The sequence below is a fragment of the Grammomys surdaster genome, unplaced genomic scaffold (assembly GCF_004785775.1).
Source record: "Grammomys surdaster isolate TR1022 unplaced genomic scaffold, NIH_TR_1.0 125769, whole genome shotgun sequence".
NCBI classification, from domain to species: Eukaryota; Metazoa; Chordata; class Mammalia; order Rodentia; family Muridae; genus Grammomys; species Grammomys surdaster.
The window spans coordinates 783515-801606 of record NW_021620600.1 but is presented as its reverse complement, the minus strand read 5'-3'; the positions used below and the strand labels follow the sequence as shown (position 1 = coordinate 801606).

General features: G+C 50.3%; 1 protein-coding gene across 1 annotated transcript in view; it reads left to right on the top strand.

The window, feature by feature from the left end:
• Positions 1-17785, top strand: part of Trpm4 (transient receptor potential cation channel subfamily M member 4) — a 30119-nt gene extending 12334 nt beyond the window's left edge. Inside the window, exons 10-25 of the mRNA XM_028788875.1 lie at positions 1565-1677; positions 2240-2581; positions 2737-2871; positions 3586-3715; positions 3793-3938; positions 5913-6025; positions 6334-6411; positions 10471-10893; positions 11911-12043; positions 12398-12572; positions 12696-12873; positions 15460-15656; positions 15870-16002; positions 16083-16155; positions 16246-16351; positions 17450-17785. Coding sequence (XP_028644708.1) covers positions 1565-1677; positions 2240-2581; positions 2737-2871; positions 3586-3715; positions 3793-3938; positions 5913-6025; positions 6334-6411; positions 10471-10893; positions 11911-12043; positions 12398-12572; positions 12696-12873; positions 15460-15656; positions 15870-16002; positions 16083-16155; positions 16246-16351; positions 17450-17454 — 2480 coding nt within the window. The 3' untranslated portion in view covers positions 17455-17785. The remainder of the gene's footprint in view (positions 1-1564; positions 1678-2239; positions 2582-2736; positions 2872-3585; positions 3716-3792; positions 3939-5912; positions 6026-6333; positions 6412-10470; positions 10894-11910; positions 12044-12397; positions 12573-12695; positions 12874-15459; positions 15657-15869; positions 16003-16082; positions 16156-16245; positions 16352-17449) is intronic.
• The last annotated feature ends 307 nt before the right edge of the window (positions 17786-18092 follow it).

Genomic DNA, 18092 nt, shown 5'->3' with positions numbered 1-18092 from the left:
CATCCATCCATCCATCCATCCATCCACTTGTCCGTCCATCCATCCATCCATCCATCATCCGTCTGTCCGTCCATCCATCCATCCATCCATCATCCATCCATCCATCATCCATCCATCCATCATCCATCCATCCATCATCCATCCATCATCCATCCATCATCCATCCATCCAGCTACCCACCCACCCACTTACACATGTCTATTCATCCATCCACTGGCCTATTCATCTACTCATCCATACAACATCTGATTGTCCTCAGTCGGTCACCTAGCCACCCTCTCAGTCGTCCATCTATACACTCACCATAGCCCGCCTGTCCATTTATTCGCCTTTAATTACTCACTACCCATCAGTTCTTCAACTATTCATTGACACATCCATTAACAATTCAATCCACATAACCGCCTTTCCATTCACCTTAAATCACACCATTCTGTGAGATGTGCATGTGGGTTGTATCTTGGCTGAAGAGGCTCATGTGACCACTGCCACCACCTCAGGCTCAGAGGGAAGAGAAAGATTTTGCACTAGTCCCCTAGGTAGCGGCTTTGTGTGGCTGAGGATTTAGGTCTGCATGGTGCGGTCTCGAGCATGGGATATGTCTGAGGAGACAGAAGACACCGGGACATGTGTACTTGGCAGAGAGTCCTGGAGTCAAGAGTATCGAGAGACGCAGGCCCTACCAGATGAAGAACTGGAGGCCAGGACTTTCCCCTGAGAGGCAAGGGTGGGGGCAACAAGACCAGACCGTGTTCGTGAGGCCCTTGTGGAGCAGGAAGGGTGGGCTGGCGAAGACAGGAGACCATGAGCAGAGGAAGAGACTGAAGAGACGCAGAACACGGACATAGCACTGGAGACGTGCTACGGCCGCTGGCACGGAACAGTGGCTCAGGGGCTTATGGGCTATGGGACATGAGGAGTGGATCCTGAGTAAGCTGACTTCAAGAAAACGGGTGTGGGACAAAGCAAACAGGAAGGTGAAGGGCAGGAGCTTGCAGATAAAGAATGCCAAGTGAAGGCACAGGGAATTTTGTTTGTTTCTTTTGAGGGGACATATGTGCAAACTCTTCATCCATCCACTCACGAACCCCTTCATCCAACTGACCCACTGCCACCATATACCCCTTAACCATCCACCAGCCCAGCCACGCACCAAGCCCTTCACCCATCCATCCATGGACAAGCAGGATTTCAACAACTGTTTGCTTTCTTTCTCTTGACACTTTGGAAGCAGTACCGGAGAAGAGAAGTACAGAATGACAATATGTCTCACTCATAATATATTTTTGCTTTTCAAAATAAAATGGAAGGTTGTATGATCCTGGGCATGTTCACCACCCCCTTTTGGGCCAGTGTTGGGTTGGCCTCTGGGCCAACCTTTGGGACTGCCGGGCAAGCTGAAGATGGCCGCCATTTGGACTCACTTGTCATTGTTAGCAGCTGACATTGCTGTCGAGAGGGTCCCTCCGATTCCAGTTCTGTAGATGAAACAGCAAGATGGACGGACATCGCCCTCTGTCCCCACCCTTCCCCTGAGCCCCACCTCTCCCTTTCATCCTTCCAGCCTGTGGGAGCTCTGAGGCCTCGGCCTATCTGGATGAGCTGCGTTTGGCTGTGGCTTGGAACCGTGTGGACATCGCCCAAAGTGAACTTTTCCGTGGGGACATCCAATGGCGGGTGAGGAGTCAGGACCTGGGTCCGCTTCCTTTTCTGCATGAGCTCTTGGATACCTGGGCCTACCTTCCATCAAGATCTGTCTGGCCTTTCTTTAATTGGCCACTCATCTCTGATTGTTCCTCTGTCCCTGACTTATTTCTTGTTTCCCTGTCTACCCGCCCATCTATCATCCACATGCTGTCCATCCACCCACCCATCTGTCTGTCCATCCACCCATCCATCCATCTACCCACCCATCCAGCTCTCTAGCCATCCATGCAACCAATATGCACTTACTCAACCCTTCTCACGCTCTTGCCACCCAGCAGCCTACCCCACATATCCATCCTCCCATGAATCCTTTCATCTATCCACCCACCAACCCTTCCACCCACTTATTTATCTGTCCACCCACTATCTATCAGTGGGTGACCACTAGTCGATCAGTCAGTCAGTCAGTCAGTTGTCGGTCTGTCTGTCTATCATGCTTCATTTGTGGCCTCTGCATCTCATCCTCCGTATCTGAGTTCACCCGGCATGCCTGCCTCAGCGTATCACTGTCCCGTCCCTTTCCCTCCCACAGTCTTTCCACCTGGAGGCGTCTCTCATGGATGCTCTGCTGAATGACCGGCCTGAGTTTGTGCGCTTGCTAATCTCCCATGGCCTTAGCCTGGGACACTTCCTGACCCCCGTGCGCCTGGCCCAACTGTACAGTGCGGTGTCCCCTAACTCGCTGATCCGTAGTCTTCTGGACCAGGCGTCCCATGCTAGCAGCAGCAAATCCCCACCCGTAAATGGAGCTGCAGAGCTCCGATCTCCTAATGTGGGGCAAGTTCTGAGGACTCTGTTGGGAGAAACATGTGCACCGAGGTACCCTGCCAGGAACACCCGAAACTCCTATCTGGGCCAGGACCACAGAGAGAATGTAAGGCCCGTCAAGGCTGAGGTGGGGCTGCATCTGGGAAGGGGACAGGGCTTTGGGAAGAGGGGTAGGTAGTAAGATGGGGAAAGGTGTTTGAGAGAGGGTATGGTAAGCCCAGGGGCGGGGCTAGTTCTTGATAGGCTTCTCTGTGTGTTCAGGACTCTCTGCTTATGGACTGGGCCAACATGCAACCGTCAACGGACACCAGCCTTGAACAAGCCCCCTGGAGTGACCTGCTTATTTGGGCTCTGTTGTTGAACCGAGCCCAGATGGCTCTTTATTTCTGGGAGAAGGTAAGTGCTCCCCCTCATCCCAGCATCCTGCGGACCTCACCTTGACCCTCTGTGCTTACAGACACCAAGGCTCCGTAGACTGCTCTGACCTCTGACCTCAGCCAACCTGGACTCAATTCACTGACTTTCTTTTGGGTTTGTTTTGAGGCAGGGTCATACATAGCCCAGGCGGGGTTTGAACTTGATATCAGCCTAGGATGGTGTTGAATGTTTCCTGTTATCCTTGATTCATGTGGTGCTGCGAATCAAACCCAAGGCTTTGTGCACGCTAGGCAAGCACTCTACCCAGTGGGTACTGCCATCCCCACTTGTAGTTCTGATTTGCTGAGACAGAGTCTTCCTGTGTAACCTAGACTTGCCAGGACCCTGCGATTCTCCTGCCTCAACCTCATGAATGCTGCCTGTGACCCTTCCCCCTACCCCCACTCGGAATTTTTTAAAGATGTATACAATGATGACATTATCTTCCCAGATTGAACTCAGTGCCCAGGAAAAGAGCACTGCAGTGCTCCAGGCCACTGCTCAGCCACCTGACATCTTTGATGTGATGATAGCGACCTTGACTATGGGCAGCGTGCATTTGTCTGGATGATCCTTGACCTTAATGACTCCATTAACTTTTGCTCTGCCACAGTCACATGATTTCTCTCTGTTCCTTCTCCAAACATCTCTGCAGGGTCTAAAGTCACCATCTCCGCTTCCCTGTCTCTTCAGGGCTCCAACTCAGTGGCCTCTGCCCTTGGGGCCTGTCTCTTACTCCGAGTGATGGCTCGCCTGGAGTGGGAGGCTGAGGAGGCTGCACGGCGGAAGGACCTTGCTGCCACATTTGAAAACATGAGTGTGGGTGCGTGGGGCAGGGTGCGTGGGTGCACACAGGCGCCTCCCTGCTGCCCTCATCCTCATCTGTGTTCTTGTCCCCAGACCTCTTTGGCGAGTGTTACCACAACAGTGAAGAGCGAGCAGCCCGCCTTCTTCTGCGCCGCTGTCCCCTCTGGGGAGAGGCCACCTGCCTCCAGCTTGCCATGCAGGCTGATGCCCGAGCGTTCTTTGCCCAGGATGGCGTACAGGTGAGCGCGTGACTCAGACAACCATGAGCCCCACACACAGAGTCCACTTGTCCCTAGAACAGTACTTCTTAACCTTTGAGGATTGAACAACCCTTTCACAGGGGTAGAATATCATATAGTTACATTAAGATTCATAACAGCAAATTCAGTGGTGGCAGCACACGCCTTTAATCCCAACACTTGCAGGCAGAGAGGCAGGTGAATCTGAGTTCGAGGCCAGCCTGGTCTATAGAGTGAGTTCCAGGACAGCCAGGGCTACACAGAGAAACCTTGTCTCAAAAAAAAAAAAAAAAAAAAAAAAGAAAGAGAAAAGAAAAGAATTTTTTGTTTTATAACAGTAGCAAATTATAGTTATAAAGTAGCAATGGGAATTTTATAGGGTCACCACAACATGAAGAACTGTATCAAAGGGTCACAGCATTAAGACCATTGAGAACCACTGCCTTAGAAAACGTTGTTTCACAAGAAGACTCATCTATAACCTTTCCTCCAGGCAGTGTTGTTGCTACCAGGAAGTACCATTTCTCACATAGGAAATCACTCATTCTCACAGGGGAGTTCCTCTCCTCCTAAAGGAAGGGCCACTTCCTCAACAGGAAGCTTTTTCCAATTTTTTTGTTTTTGGTTTTTCGAGACAGGGTTTCTCTGTGTAGCCCTGGCTGTCCTGGAACTCACTCTGTAGACCAGGCTGGCCTCGAACTCAGAAATCCACCTGCCTCTGCCTCCCAAGTGCTGGGATTAAAGGCATGTGCCACCACCGCCCGGCCCAATTTCTTTTTAAAGATGGGCATTGGTGTTTTGCCTGCATGTATGTCTATGTGAGGGTGTGAGGTCCCCTGGAACTAGAGTTGCAGACAGTTGTGAGCTACCATGTGGACAGCTGGGAATTGAACCCCGGTCCTCTGGAAGAACAGCCAGTGCTCTTAACCTCTGAGCCGTCTCTGCAGCCCATTGTCCCCCTTCTCTAAGCTGTTTGTAGCTCTGAGTCTGCACAGTGAGAAGGTTCCTAGGGACATCATCTAGTGTTTTAGATAAACACAAGCTTTGGTTTAGGAAATCTTTCCCTGAGGGAAGCCCTGTCACTCCCTACAGTCTTTCCAGTGGTGACACTCACATTTTGAAAACTGTCAGTAACATGAATTGAAATCTGACAGGAGCTCAAACATTCCCACACTCAAAGCAGGAAGCCCTGTCTACTCTAATCGGAAGTCCGGTTTGTCCCAACAAGAGGTTCTGTTGCCTTGCTTACTGGGGTGACTTTAGCGGCATTTCAACCGATAACCCCGAGCCCTCTGCTTTCAGCATGGTGGAGTGCCTGGATTCCAGTTCTGCTGATTTCCGTCTGTTTGTCTGGCTGGCTGCTTGTCTGTCTGTTTGTCTGTTTTTAGCCAGTCTTGTGTATGAGAAAGAGAAAATACTCACCCTCTTGGGTTAAGTGATTTGGTCCATGCAAAGTGCTTGGCACAGCGTCTGCCCTTTTTGATGTCAATAAAAGTTGGCTGCTCTGGGCCTGGAGGAATGGTTCACTGGTTAAGGACACAGGCTGCTCCTGCAGAGGAAGGTTTGATTCTCCGTCTTGTAGTCAGCTCACAGCCATCTGTAACTCTAGTTCTATGGCTCTGGTCCCTCTTCTTACCTATCTGGACACCAGGTATGATGTTAATCTCACGGGGTGAGAATAAGATTACTACCACAGTTTTTGAGCTGAATTCGGAACACTTTTGTTTTATAGATCTCTTAAGCACAGTAATTTAAACTTAAAACATAGTCTTAGCCCCCACAATGGTGCAGAGGCATGCAGGCAGGCAAAACACCCACACACAATAAAAGAAAAATTGGCTGTTCTATTTTCCTGGCTGAACCCGAGGAGGCTGCCTCTGAGGACTGTGCCCCATGCTCTAACAGTTGAGACCCTCCTCAGGGTCTCGGGCTGGGTGCTGTGGAGGCGGACTCTAACATTCCCGCATTCCGCAGTCTCTGCTGACACAGAAGTGGTGGGGAGAGATGGACAGCACGACCCCCATCTGGGCCCTGCTTCTCACCTTCTTCTGTCCGCCTCTCATCTACACCAACCTTATCGTCTTCAGGTCAGTGCCCTCGGCTGGGGCTCAGTCCCTCACTCCTGCTCATGTCTCTCTGCCCTCTTACCTGGCCACCTCGTACGTCACTTCCCTGAAAAGGGCACTCTTTCCCTTCTCTGGAGGGAATGTTCTGGAAGGTGGGGGTTGTTGTAGTGCCTTTTCGTTATCTCTCTATGCAATTTCTCTACTTTTTAGGCCATGGCTCTGGAGGAGGGCAACTCCCTTATCTCTCTGCACTCTTTGTGGTAATCTAAGTCTGGGTCTTTCTCAAGAACACCTCTATTTCTTACTCTGTGTCCTGCCCCTCATGGCAGGAAGTCAGAGGAGGAGCCCACACAGAAGGACCTTGAGTTTGATATGGACAGCAGCATCAACGGAGCAGGCCCTCCTGGGTGAGTGACAGCCCAGCACTGTGGGGTGAAGGTGAGGGTGAGGTCACCATCACCGGCAATTTCAGGATCACGCCAACTCCCACTTCCCATCAGCCACTGGAGCAAGCCCTGAACTAGTGGAGGGTAGAGCTTTTAGGAGTTGATGGCTTCAGTGAGCCACAGAAGATGCTGAGGTAATTTCTAGTAGACTACACTCAAGGACTGATTTAAAAATTTGGTGTTTGGTGCCAAGGAAGAGGAAAGATCTAAGTTCAAGAAAGAAACAATTCTATTTATTTATTTTAGTTGTCTTCAGACACAACAGAAGAGAGCATCAGATCCCATGACGGATGGTTGTGAGCTACCATGTGGTTGCTGGGAATTGAACTCAAGACCTCTGGAAGAGCAGTCAGAGCTCTTAACCACTGAGCTATCTCTGCAGCCCCAGAGAAATGATTCTTAAGTACTTCTTCTGTCTGACCTCCATCTTTCCTAGTTCACCCACTCCCATGCAGGGCAACACACACACGCACACACACACGCACACACACACATACACACACAGTTAAAACTTTAAAAATTGGCTCTGAGTACAAGGATGTCATCACAAGAAATCAGTTTGGGTTGGGCTGCCTGTGGTCTCCTGCTGTTGCTTAGCTAGGGAGTACTTACTTGCTTCTCTATTGTGTTTCTAGCCCTGTGCGGTTGCTCTGTCACTATGTTGCAGTTCCTGTGAAGAACTTTTAAAGACCAGGCTCAATATGTGTAGTTGCCGAGGACTTGTCTAAGCTCCTTGTGGCCCTGGGTTCCATCCCAGGCCAAACAAACAACACAAAACCTACAGGAAAACAAAACGAAAGATCAAGAGGTCAGCCAGTTAGGTGCCTAGCACACAAGCATGAGGAGCTGAGTTCAGATTCCCAGCAGCTGTAATAAAATCTAGGCGTGGCAGCGCATGCCTGCACTAGTCCTGGGAGACAGAGAAGGAAGGATCCCTGGGGCTTTGTGGGTCAGTCTGTGCAGCTGAATCAGCAAGTCCTGTGTTAAAAATAAGATGGGAAGCGACTGAGGGAAACATCAAACCTTGACCTCTCATCACCTGTCCAGGGTTCTTAGTCTGGTTAATAAAATAATTTAGAAATGGACTCAGAAAGAAGGTTGGGACCCTTTAATTAGAGGCTGAGAGAAAAGCAACAGAGCAGGCGACTGTGAAGAGGAAGAGAAGAAGCCACTCCTTTTGCTGCGGAGGTTGGCAAGCAGTAGCATGCATGAGAGAAGGTAGCCCAGAGCACCAAGGAAATCAAGCCCCAGCTTTGGGAAGTATCCAAAACAAACAAAGACATGGAAAAAGAGAGGGAAAGATTTTGTGTTCTTCTGAGTTAGGAGTCAGAAAATCAGGCAGGTTGCATGTGGAGGATTAGGATTGTCGTCTCCAGGGAAACAAAAGTAAACTGTATTGCATTGTGTCATTTAGGGGATAATTAATCTTTCCCTCTCCGTCAAGTGACTCAGACTCCCTGGAGCAGAGGAAGACTCTAGGACAAGTGACTGGCAGGCTGTGCTGGATTAACCCCTTAGATACTTTAAAAGGTTTTATTTTTAATTGTGTGTGTGTGTGTGTGTGTGTGTGTGAATTTGAGTGTTGTGGGGTATGTGCATACAGTTGCCCTCTGAGACCAGGACTGGGAATTGTCACACACCATACATACGACACACACACACACACCCCATGACAAAAAAACAAACCAAGTCCACAACTACCACTTCACATAGAATAAGAGACAGAGCCAGGGAATGAACTAAGCCTGGAAACAGAGCTAAGTTAGTTCTGTGTTCAAGCGTGGAAATAGTTTCATGAAGTTTTTATAGTAACAGAACAAAGAAAGTTATAAATTAAGGCATTTCAAAATACAGTGGTAGAAATATTAAGTGAGCAGATAGGGCAGACAGAACTTCAGCCTTGGACTCAGGTCCTATTTTACTGCGTTCTTAGGTGTCTATTGTTAGAGTATAGGGTCCTGTGAAATTCATACATTGCAAAATTTGTATCTGTTTATCAAGGTGTTAGATCTGAGGCTGATGCAGACAAGGGGTTAAAGATAGCCCAAAAGAAATTAGACTATCTGATGGTAACATCCTGGCTCGGCACAGTCTCTGACCTCTTTATCAGTCAATCAGCCTCTGCAAACAGCATCTTTCTAGGAATTCCCAGTTATAGAGTCAAACCCGGTCCTCCGGAAGAGCAGCCAGTGCTCTCAACTGCTGAACCAATTCTTCAGCCCCTTACATTTTTTCTAAATCAGATTCCATTTTGTTATTTGTACATTGTATTTGTACACACCCTGCAAGGGTGTGGAGTCCAGAGGACAACTTGTAGAAGCCGGTTCTCTCCTTTCACCCCGGGGATCAAGTTCATGTGGCAGACACTTGGTTTGCTGAGTCTCTTTCATGGCCATAAGAGGAGGCCACAGTGCTATGTGATGTTTGGACTAGTTTAGAATGTCCTGTCTCCACGCAAGGCCAGATGAAGAGTGTTGGGGCACAAGGGTCTTTGTGCCCACAGATCACCAGGGAAACCAGGAATGTTATACACACAGAGGCCTCTTCTCAGTGGAGGAGAGAAAATCCCTGTTTTCCTGCCCAGACATCTGGGAATAGATTTTGTTAACAACCTGGTGACTTTTCTGCTGTCTGCAGAGGCAGACCTCATCCAAATCCCCCAGAATGCCCATTCCAGACTCTGTCTTCCTAGACCATTGACCACCCTTTGGGGAGATGTCACATGTACTTCATGGCCTGCTGACCTCTGTTATTAGTCATTGACCATACTACATTCTAGGCCTTTTAGCTGTAGAACCTCCCCTCCTGGTCACATAAAGCATTTCTAGGCAGTCAGACTAAGCTTTACTGTGCACCTGGAATTGAACTGAGGAACTGATTGTTGCCTGGAAGCCTTTTCCCAGATTGAACTGTGTTTTAAATACGTTGACGTTGGACCTGGTGCTAGACTTTTCGAATTAGCCATCAGTCCACACTGGCTTTTCAGTCTCATCAGTTCAAGGGTTACAGCCTGCCCTGTCGCCTGCAGGGTCCCTCAGGACCCTCACATTCTAACCTTTTGACCAGGAGGAAGTAGATGGACCTCAACAAAGCCCCCCACCCCTTGTGGTTTAAGATCTAAAGCCCTTCCAGGCTCCTGAAACATACTGTGAGTTTCTGGTCAGGTTTTTTTTTGTTGTTGTTGTTTTTTTTTTTTTTTTTTTTTTTTTTGGGGACGGGGTTTTTCTGGGCAGCCCGGGCGGTCCTAGAACTTACTCTGTAGACCAGGCTGGCCTCGAACTCAGAAATCTGCTGCCTCTGCCTCCCAAGTGCTGGGATTAAAGGCCTGTGCCACTACCGCCTGGCTTCTGGTCAGTTTTAAAGACAGATATTGTGCTCAGTGGTTTGTTGTTGTTGTGTGTGGCTTGTTTTTGTTTTGTTTGTTTGTTTGTTTTTTGTTTTTTTTGAGACAAGGTTTCTCTGTGTAGTTTCTCTGTGTAGTTCTGGCTGTTCTGTAGACCAGGCTGGCCTCAAACTCAGAAATCCACCTGCCTCTGCCTCCCAAGTGCTGAGATTAAAGGCCTGCACCACCACCGCCTGGCTGTTTGTTTGTTTTATGCAGGTTTCTCTCTCTATCTTTGGATGGTGTGGAGCTGGCTATGTAGATAGTGCCTTATAGGAATCCTCCTGCAGTTTGCTGGGATTAAAGTTGGTTGACACCATGCAGGGTTTATGCTCAGATTTTTTTCCTTTGATGTTTGTTTTGTTTCTTCACAAAGCTCAGGCTAGCATCAAACACATGGCAATCCTCCTGCCTCAGTCTCTGATGAACCCTCATCCCATGTTTTATGTTCCTTCCTCCCTCACTCTGTATATCAGGTTGGCCTGGAACTCGAGGCAATTCTTCTGCCTCAACCTCAGATATGCTGGGATTGACTGTGTCTTTAGGTCCCCAGAATATGGAGTGGGACAACATGGAAGTTAGACTGCAAGGTGGGCAGCCAGTCCAGGCTCTGCTCCCTGAGGCTTGCTGTCTTTCAGGCCTGCGGAGCCCTCAGCAAAAGTGGCCCTTGAGAGGAGACGGAGGCGGCGGCCAGGACGCGCCCTCTGCTGTGGTGGTTGCTCCAAGCGCTGGTCGTACTTCTGGGGCGCCCCAGTGACTGCCTTCCTGGGTAACGTGGTCAGTTACCTGCTGTTCCTGCTGCTGTTTGCACACGTGTTGCTGGTGGAGTTCCAGCCCACAGAGCCAGGCGTCTTCGAGCTGCTGCTGTACTTCTGGGCCTTCACACTGCTGTGCGAGGAGCTGCGGCAGGGCCTGGGCGGGGGCTGGGGTAGCCTGGCCAGCGGTGGACCTGGTCCCGGCCAAGCTCCCCTGCGCCATCGCCTGCACCTCTACCTCTCAGATACCTGGAACCAGTGTGACCTGCTGGCACTCACCTGCTTCCTGCTGGGCGTTGGCTGCAGGTGGGTGAGCAGGGGACTGGTAGAGCCCCTGCCCAGAACCCTCCAGTGAGAGACTGTGGCTATGGCTCAGTGGTGGAGTGCCCTAGATGATGGACAGTCACCTACCACCCCCTTCACCAAAGCATTCCGCAGCTGGCATACCAAGAAGTAGGTTTCCTCCAGTCCACCTGAGTTTGAAACAGAGAAACCTGGTATGAATAATTTATACAAACAGAAGGGAGATAAGTGGGCTTAGCAAACTAATATTTCTGCTTGTCCCAGGCAGTGTTTAGTGTAATGTATCATCTGAGAAGTCAGGGCCTCAGCCCTGAGGAGTGCAGGAAAGCCACTGTCGAGGGTATATTCGATACATTTTATTACGTACCCATTTCCAAGGACTGACAAATCATTGCATCTTGGAAAGAAGAAACATGGTCACCTCCAGTCTAATTGGCTTGTCTTCCTTTAAGCCAGTGCCCTCCAGATGGACACTTAGGTTATTTCTATTTCTAATTTTTGTTGTTGCAAAAAATAAGTTTACATCCCTGGTGTAAAGTGAGTGGGTCAAAGGACAGGTGGATCGGTTACATCGTAGATTGCCTGCCTGTAGGAAAGCAGTAGCTGTGAGCGCCCCCGTGAGGACACGCTAGGCAATACCTGGTGCTTTGTAACCTGGAGCTGTCAATCAAATCAGATTTACAACCTCTGTCGGTCTGCACCCTGTAAATATTTTTATTTATGCACCTCTGACCACTCCATATTTTAGGGGTCCTCTCCTCTTTTGGGGGGACAGGGTCTCACTCTGTAGCCCTGGGAAGCCTGTCTGGAATTCCCAGAGATTCTTCCTTCTTGGGCTCCCCAGCTCTTGGATGACAGGCGCGTGGCATGGCAAATTCCAAACATGATTCTTAGAAGGCCATCCATCCATACTGAGACCAGAGAAAGCTGGTCAGAGGGTCCCTGCTTCTGCCCCGTGAGTCCTCAGCTTCGTCTGACGAGACACCCCAATTTGAGCTGTGCTCTCTCCCCACTCCTCAGGCTGACCCGTGGACTGTTTGACTTGGGACGCACCGTCCTCTGCCTTGACTTCATGGTCTTCACACTGCGCCTGCTGCACATCTTCACGGTGAACAAGCAGCTGGGGCCCAAGATTGTCATCGTGAGCAAAATGGTGAGTCTGAGGAAGAGGGGCAGGGCAAGGTGGGAGAGAATGGGACCTGGAGTGCAGGGGCGGAGCCAGGGATGAAAGGCAGAACCTAGAGGGACAACAGAGGAGATGGGGAGGGGTTGGGGGAGTAGAGTCTGAAAGGGAGGGCCTTGCCTTTAAGTAACTGGATGTGGACCTGGGGATAGAATGTGGCCAGGGGGTAGGTAGGGCTTCTGAGGTGGGCAGGGCAGGACAGGAAGGGAAAGACCTTTGAGGATGCTGTAGTAGCCAGGGCTGGGGTAGGGGCTGTTCTGAGAAGGGGTGGAGCTAGGGAGGAAAGAATCGGGTCGTTTCACCCACATCTCCCTCTGCTTCCAGATGAAGGATGTATTCTTCTTCCTCTTCTTCCTCTGCGTGTGGCTTGTAGCTTATGGGGTGGCCACAGAGGGTATCCTGAGGCCCCAGGACCGCAGTCTACCGAGTATGCTTCGCAGGGTCTTCTACCGTCCGTATCTGCAGATCTTCGGACAAATTCCCCAGGAGGAAATGGATGGTAGGAAAGCGCTCCCCGGCTGAGTCTAGGTCTCTCTCTCGGCTGGTCTCTGACTGTGTCTCTGTCTCCCATCTCCCCTTTCTCCCTGCCTCCCTCTGCTAACATCCAGTGTTCCCTTTGCAGTGGCCCTCATGAATCCAGGTAACTGCTCTGTGGAGCGGGGCTCCTGGGCTCACCCGGAGGGGCCCGTCGCAGGCTCCTGTGTGTCCCAGTATGCCAACTGGCTGGTGGTGTTGCTCCTCGTCGTCTTCCTGCTGGTGGCCAATATCCTGCTGCTCAATCTGCTCATCGCCATGTTCAGGTGGGCCTGGCCTGGCCACCCGGGGCTTTTCCCAACTTGAGCCTGTTGAATATGCGCCATGTCCTGACTTTCACCCAGTGCTGGCCCGATCCTGAGCCTTACTTGGATTTTAAGACTTGTTGCTACTGTTTTGGCATCGCTGAGGCAGGGTCTCACTCTGTAGCCTAGGTTGATCTTGAAATTTAGGGTGATCTTGCCTCTGCATCCTAGCATTGGGGTCACATGCATGGGCCTCCAGAGTGCTAAATGCTTTTTCTTTCGATGAAGCCCATTTTAGTGACTTGTTTTGTTGTTTGCAGTTTGTTTTACTTATGTGTATGAATGTTTTGTCTGCATGTATGTGTGTGTACCATGTGTGTGGACAGTGCCTGCAGAAGTCAGAAGAAGGACATTGGAGCCTCTGGAACTGGAGTTACAGGTGATTGTGAGTCATCAAGTAGATGCTGGGAACTGAATCTGGATCCTTTGCAAGAGCAGCCAGTGCTCTTAACTTCAGCTGAGCCGTCTCTCAGCCCTGATTTTTGTGCTTATACTTTTGCTTTTGTCCCACATAATGTGCTTTATTCTGTGTGTCTGGTCCTTCAAAGGATCCCCAGTTGCTAATTAACTAGTTTTTAAAGAATTCTTAGCTGAGCTGACCTTTTAATCTTAGCACTTTGGGAGGCAGAGGCAAGCAGATCTCTTAGTTCTAGCTCAGTCTGGTCTACAGAGTGAATTCTAGGACAACCAGGGGTACCAGAAAAACCCTGTCTGGAAAACAAAAAGAAAAACAAACAAACAATAGAATTCTTAGCTGTTAGAATTGCCTGATGCCAAGGGCTTGGGATTGGGCTAGCAGAGTGAGAAGAGAAGGCAGTTGAGCCAGGAGAAGCTGAGCTGAGCAGATAGGCTGGAACAGTTGTTAGCGTTTGGAGTTGCTGGTATTGGGAAAACTGGTAGAAAGACTGTTTAAGCAGACTGCTGGCAGCTGAGGGAAGATCAGTTGGGAGAAACGCTGGAAACTGGGAAGAGGGCTGGCAGGGAGTTAAGAGAACTGGTTACTATTTGAAAGAAAAGGAAACATTAAAAGAAAAAATTTAAAAACCCCACACATTTTACAATCCCATACAGAGGGTCAGTCCAAACTCCAGAGTCTGGAGACTTACTTCCAGGCTTCTGCTAGGAGTTGGTTTTCGGTTTTAGCTCTTATCTGTAGATCATTGGCCCATTTGGAGTTAATTTGGTTTGTAGTGTGAGGACAGGCCCTACTTCAATCTTTGTGTCCATTCAGGAAAGTGCATTAAAGACACTGGGCTTAAAGTCCTTGTTAGAACTGGGCTCAGGAGGGTCCGGTGGAGCAAGCTTGCTGTCCCAGGACTTGGAAGGTCAGGCAGGAGAATCAGAAGTCTGGGGTACATGAAACCCTATATCAAAATCCAATGGGCTGGAGAGATGGTTCAGTGGATAAGCTCACTGACTGCTTTTATAGAAGACATGGGATCGATTCCCAGCAACCACATGGGAGCTCGCAACTGCCTGAAATCCCAGTTCTAGGAGACCTGACATCCTCTTCTGGCCTCTGTGGGTAATATGCACAGACATACATGTAGGCAAAATAGCTATACATGCAAAATAAACAAACCTAAAAAAAAAAACCAGGTAATTATGGCTCATGCTTTTAATTCTAGCACTTGGGAGGCAGAGGCCAGTGAATCTCTGAGTTCAAGACCAGCCTGGTCTATAAAGTGATTTCCAGGATAGCCAGGGCTACACAGAGAAACTCTGTCTCAAAAAACCAAAAATCAAAGACAGGATGGCGGGGTGGGGTGGGCATGGCTCAGTCAGTAAAGTACTTGTCTTGCAAGCTCAAGGGCCTGAGCCTGATGCCCAGAATCCAAGCACAATTTTCATCCATTGTTGGATTATTGTAATCCCAGTACTGGGACCAGAGGTTCTCTGAGGATTACTGGTCTATTCTATTCTATTCTGGTCTATTCTATTACCCAGTGAGCTTCTGGCCAGTGAGACACCATGCTTCAAAGTGTGGGCAGCATCCTGAGGAGCACAGCAGGTTATCCTTCGGGCTTCATGTGCGCACACACATATGCACCTGTACATATACAAACATGTTCACGGACAAGCATTAAATAAACAAGCATTTGTGCTGGAGAGATAGCTCAGCAGCTAAGAGTATTTATAGCTCAGTCATGAGGACCAGAGACGCTAGAACCCACATAGCAGGACTCATTGATGTCTGCAGGTCCGTTTCCAAGGGGTCTCACAGCCTCGTCTGGTCTCCACAGGCACTTGCATATAAAATTTTGATTTTTATTGTGTGTGTACGAGTGTTTGCCAGCATGTATGTATGTATGTATGTATGTATGTATGTATGCATATCACGTGAGTACAGTGCTGACAGAGACCAGAAGGCGGCACTGATCTTTTGGAATTGGAGCTTCCATATTAGTGTTGGGAACTGGATGCGAGTCCTCTGCAGGTGCCACATGCTCTTGACCGCTGAGCCATCTCTATCTCGACTCATAATCCAATCCTATGATCAAGGTCTTTTATTGGCCTCCACTGACTCTCGACCTCTGGCCTCCACAGCTACACCTTCAGCAAAGTGCATGGCAACAGCGACCTCTACTGGAAGGCACAGCGCTACAGCCTCATCCGGGAATTCCATTCGCGGCCTGCCCTGGCCCCACCCCTCATCATCATCTCTCACGTGCGCCTCCTCATCAAGTGGCTGCGCAGGTGTCGTAGGGCTCACTTGCCCTCCTCCCCAGTCTTCGAGCACTTCCGTGAGAATGAAGCTTGGTCTGCAAGGGAGCGGGGCTCGGGGGTGGGGGGTGGGGGGATGTGTTGGGGAGGGGAAAAGAAAGGCTGGTGGGTGGGGCTGGGGGAGTCAGGTCTCCACCCATCTGGGGATGAGGCATGAGGAATTTGGTGGCTTTGGGGAAGGGAGAAGTTCCCAAGTGGGCCTGCCTTTTGATTCCTGGGACTTGGCCCTCCAGGTGTCTGTCTCTCTAAGGAAGCGGAGCGGAAGCTGCTGACTTGGGAGTCTGTGCACAAAGAGAACTTCCTATTGGCACAAGCTCGTGACAAGCGCGACAGTGACTCTGAGCGTCTGAAACGCACGTCTCAGAAGTGAGGCGGGGACCTGGTATGGACAGGATCTGCAGGTGGGATGTTGTGACTTCAGCTGCGAGAATGCACTCTCTTTTTAGGGTGGACACTGCACTGAAGCAGCTGGGACAGATCAGAGAGTATGACCGGCGTCTGAGGGGGCTGGAGAGAGAGGTGAAGACTTGGGCATGGCGAGACGTGGGCTGGCAGGGCTGGGACAGCTTGGCTCCCTGCTCCTGCCTTCACTTTCTCCTGTCTTTCCAGGTCCAACACTGTTCGCGAGTCCTGACATGGATGGCTGAGGCCCTTAGCCACTCTGCCTTGCTGCCTCCAGGGGGGCCACCCCCTCCAAGCCCCCCTGGGTCCAAAGGTCAGTGTGGTCCCGGGCTTCTGCGAGACATCCCCGTGCGCCTTCCCGTTGTTCCTGAGTCCCGTGCTTGGTCTGCCGAAGGCTCTGTTGACTGTGTGTGGGGATGCGTGTGGAGGCCAGGGTTGATGTCTGCCGTCCTCTCTCTCTCCACCTTATTCTTTGAAACGGGACCTATCCCTGGGCGCAGGGGTCTCCAGTTGGCCAGACCAAGCTGGCCAGTGAGCTCTGGGAAATCCATCTGTTTCTGCCCTGCTCCCCTGGCTTTTGAAGTGGGTCCCATGTTCACCCTAGGGTGCCAGCGTACCTTCCCCCCCTTTTTTGTTAACATAGGTGCCTCCCCGCTACCCCTCCCCCTCCCCCCCCCCCCCCCCTTTTTTTAACAATGGGTGCTGTGTGCTTGTTCTGGTTTCATTTTTTTGTTTGTTTGTTTTGTTTTTGTTTGTTTGAGACAGGGTTTCTCTGTATTAGTCCTGGCTGTCCTGGAACTCACTCTGTAGACTAGGCTGGCCTCGAACTCAGAAATCCGCCTCTCTCTGCCTCCCAAGTGGGATTGAAGGCATGCGCCACTACAGCCTGGCTTGTTCTGGTTTCATATATCTTGCTAGGATAAAATACCAACCAAAAGCAACTTAGGGGATGAAGGATTTATTTGGCTTGTACCTCCAGGTTACAGTCTGTCAGTGAGGGAAGCCAGGGGAGAACCTGGACGTTCTCACCTATAACCAGAAAGCTCTCAGCCAAAGAAATGCACCAGAAACCACAGAACCACGCCGTTTGCTGGACCGCAACGCCTTCAGCTTCAGCATACAGTTCAGGACTCCTCACCCAAGGAAATAGGATTGCCCACAGTGGGCCGGGCCTTCCTGTACCAATTGTCAATCAAGATACTCCCTCACAGACAGCCCACAGGTCAATTTGATCTAAACGGCCCTAGGCCGCATCAGGTTGACAGAGCTAACCAGGGCAGTCTGAGCTCAGGGGTCATGCTTGCGTGATAGACGCTTTGCCCACTGAGTATGTCCCCAGCACTGTTTCTTTTTGCTACTCTCTCACTTCCTGGTACTTATCACCCACTGCCCTCCTCTCCGTCTCTTCCAGACTGAGCGTTCCTGGTGGATGTCTAGGTGTTTGCATCCAGAGAGGCTTCATTCCTAGAACTGGGTTCAGCCGGCCTCAAGCTACACAACTGGTGGCCTTACCTCACCATGGACCCCATGTTCATGGGTTGCCGTCCAAACAAACTTCAAGTGTCACCGTAGGGACCCTGCTCCAGAAGCAGCGTCACCTTGGGTGGATCAAGCTCTGAGCTGGCAATGTTGGCCCCTTTGTGGGCCCAGCCACAAGCAGAGGAGGCCAGAGGGTCCTGGGGTGCAGGAACCACAGACCCTATGCACAGCTTCCCCACAGTGGGGAAATAAAGCCATTTGATGAGAATTATAGCATATGCTTGACTCATGTGAAACAGGTGGGTGAAGATGCTGGGAGTCTGTCCTTTCATCAGACCGCCACAGCTGTCGACTTAGACCCAGAGCCTCTTGTGCAGACCTCTTGTTTGGGTGGCTCTCCCTGCAGGAGACAGCTGTCTGAGCCCCTGCTGCTTTCTGCTTCCCATGGGGAGTAACAGGATGGTAATAGGAGCTGGTCGCAGAGAGGGTGGGCGCCACTGTCATTTGCTCTGGCAACATGCAAACAGATGATGCAGATTTGAGTAGGTAAATGCCTGTGTGTCTTTAAAAAGTCT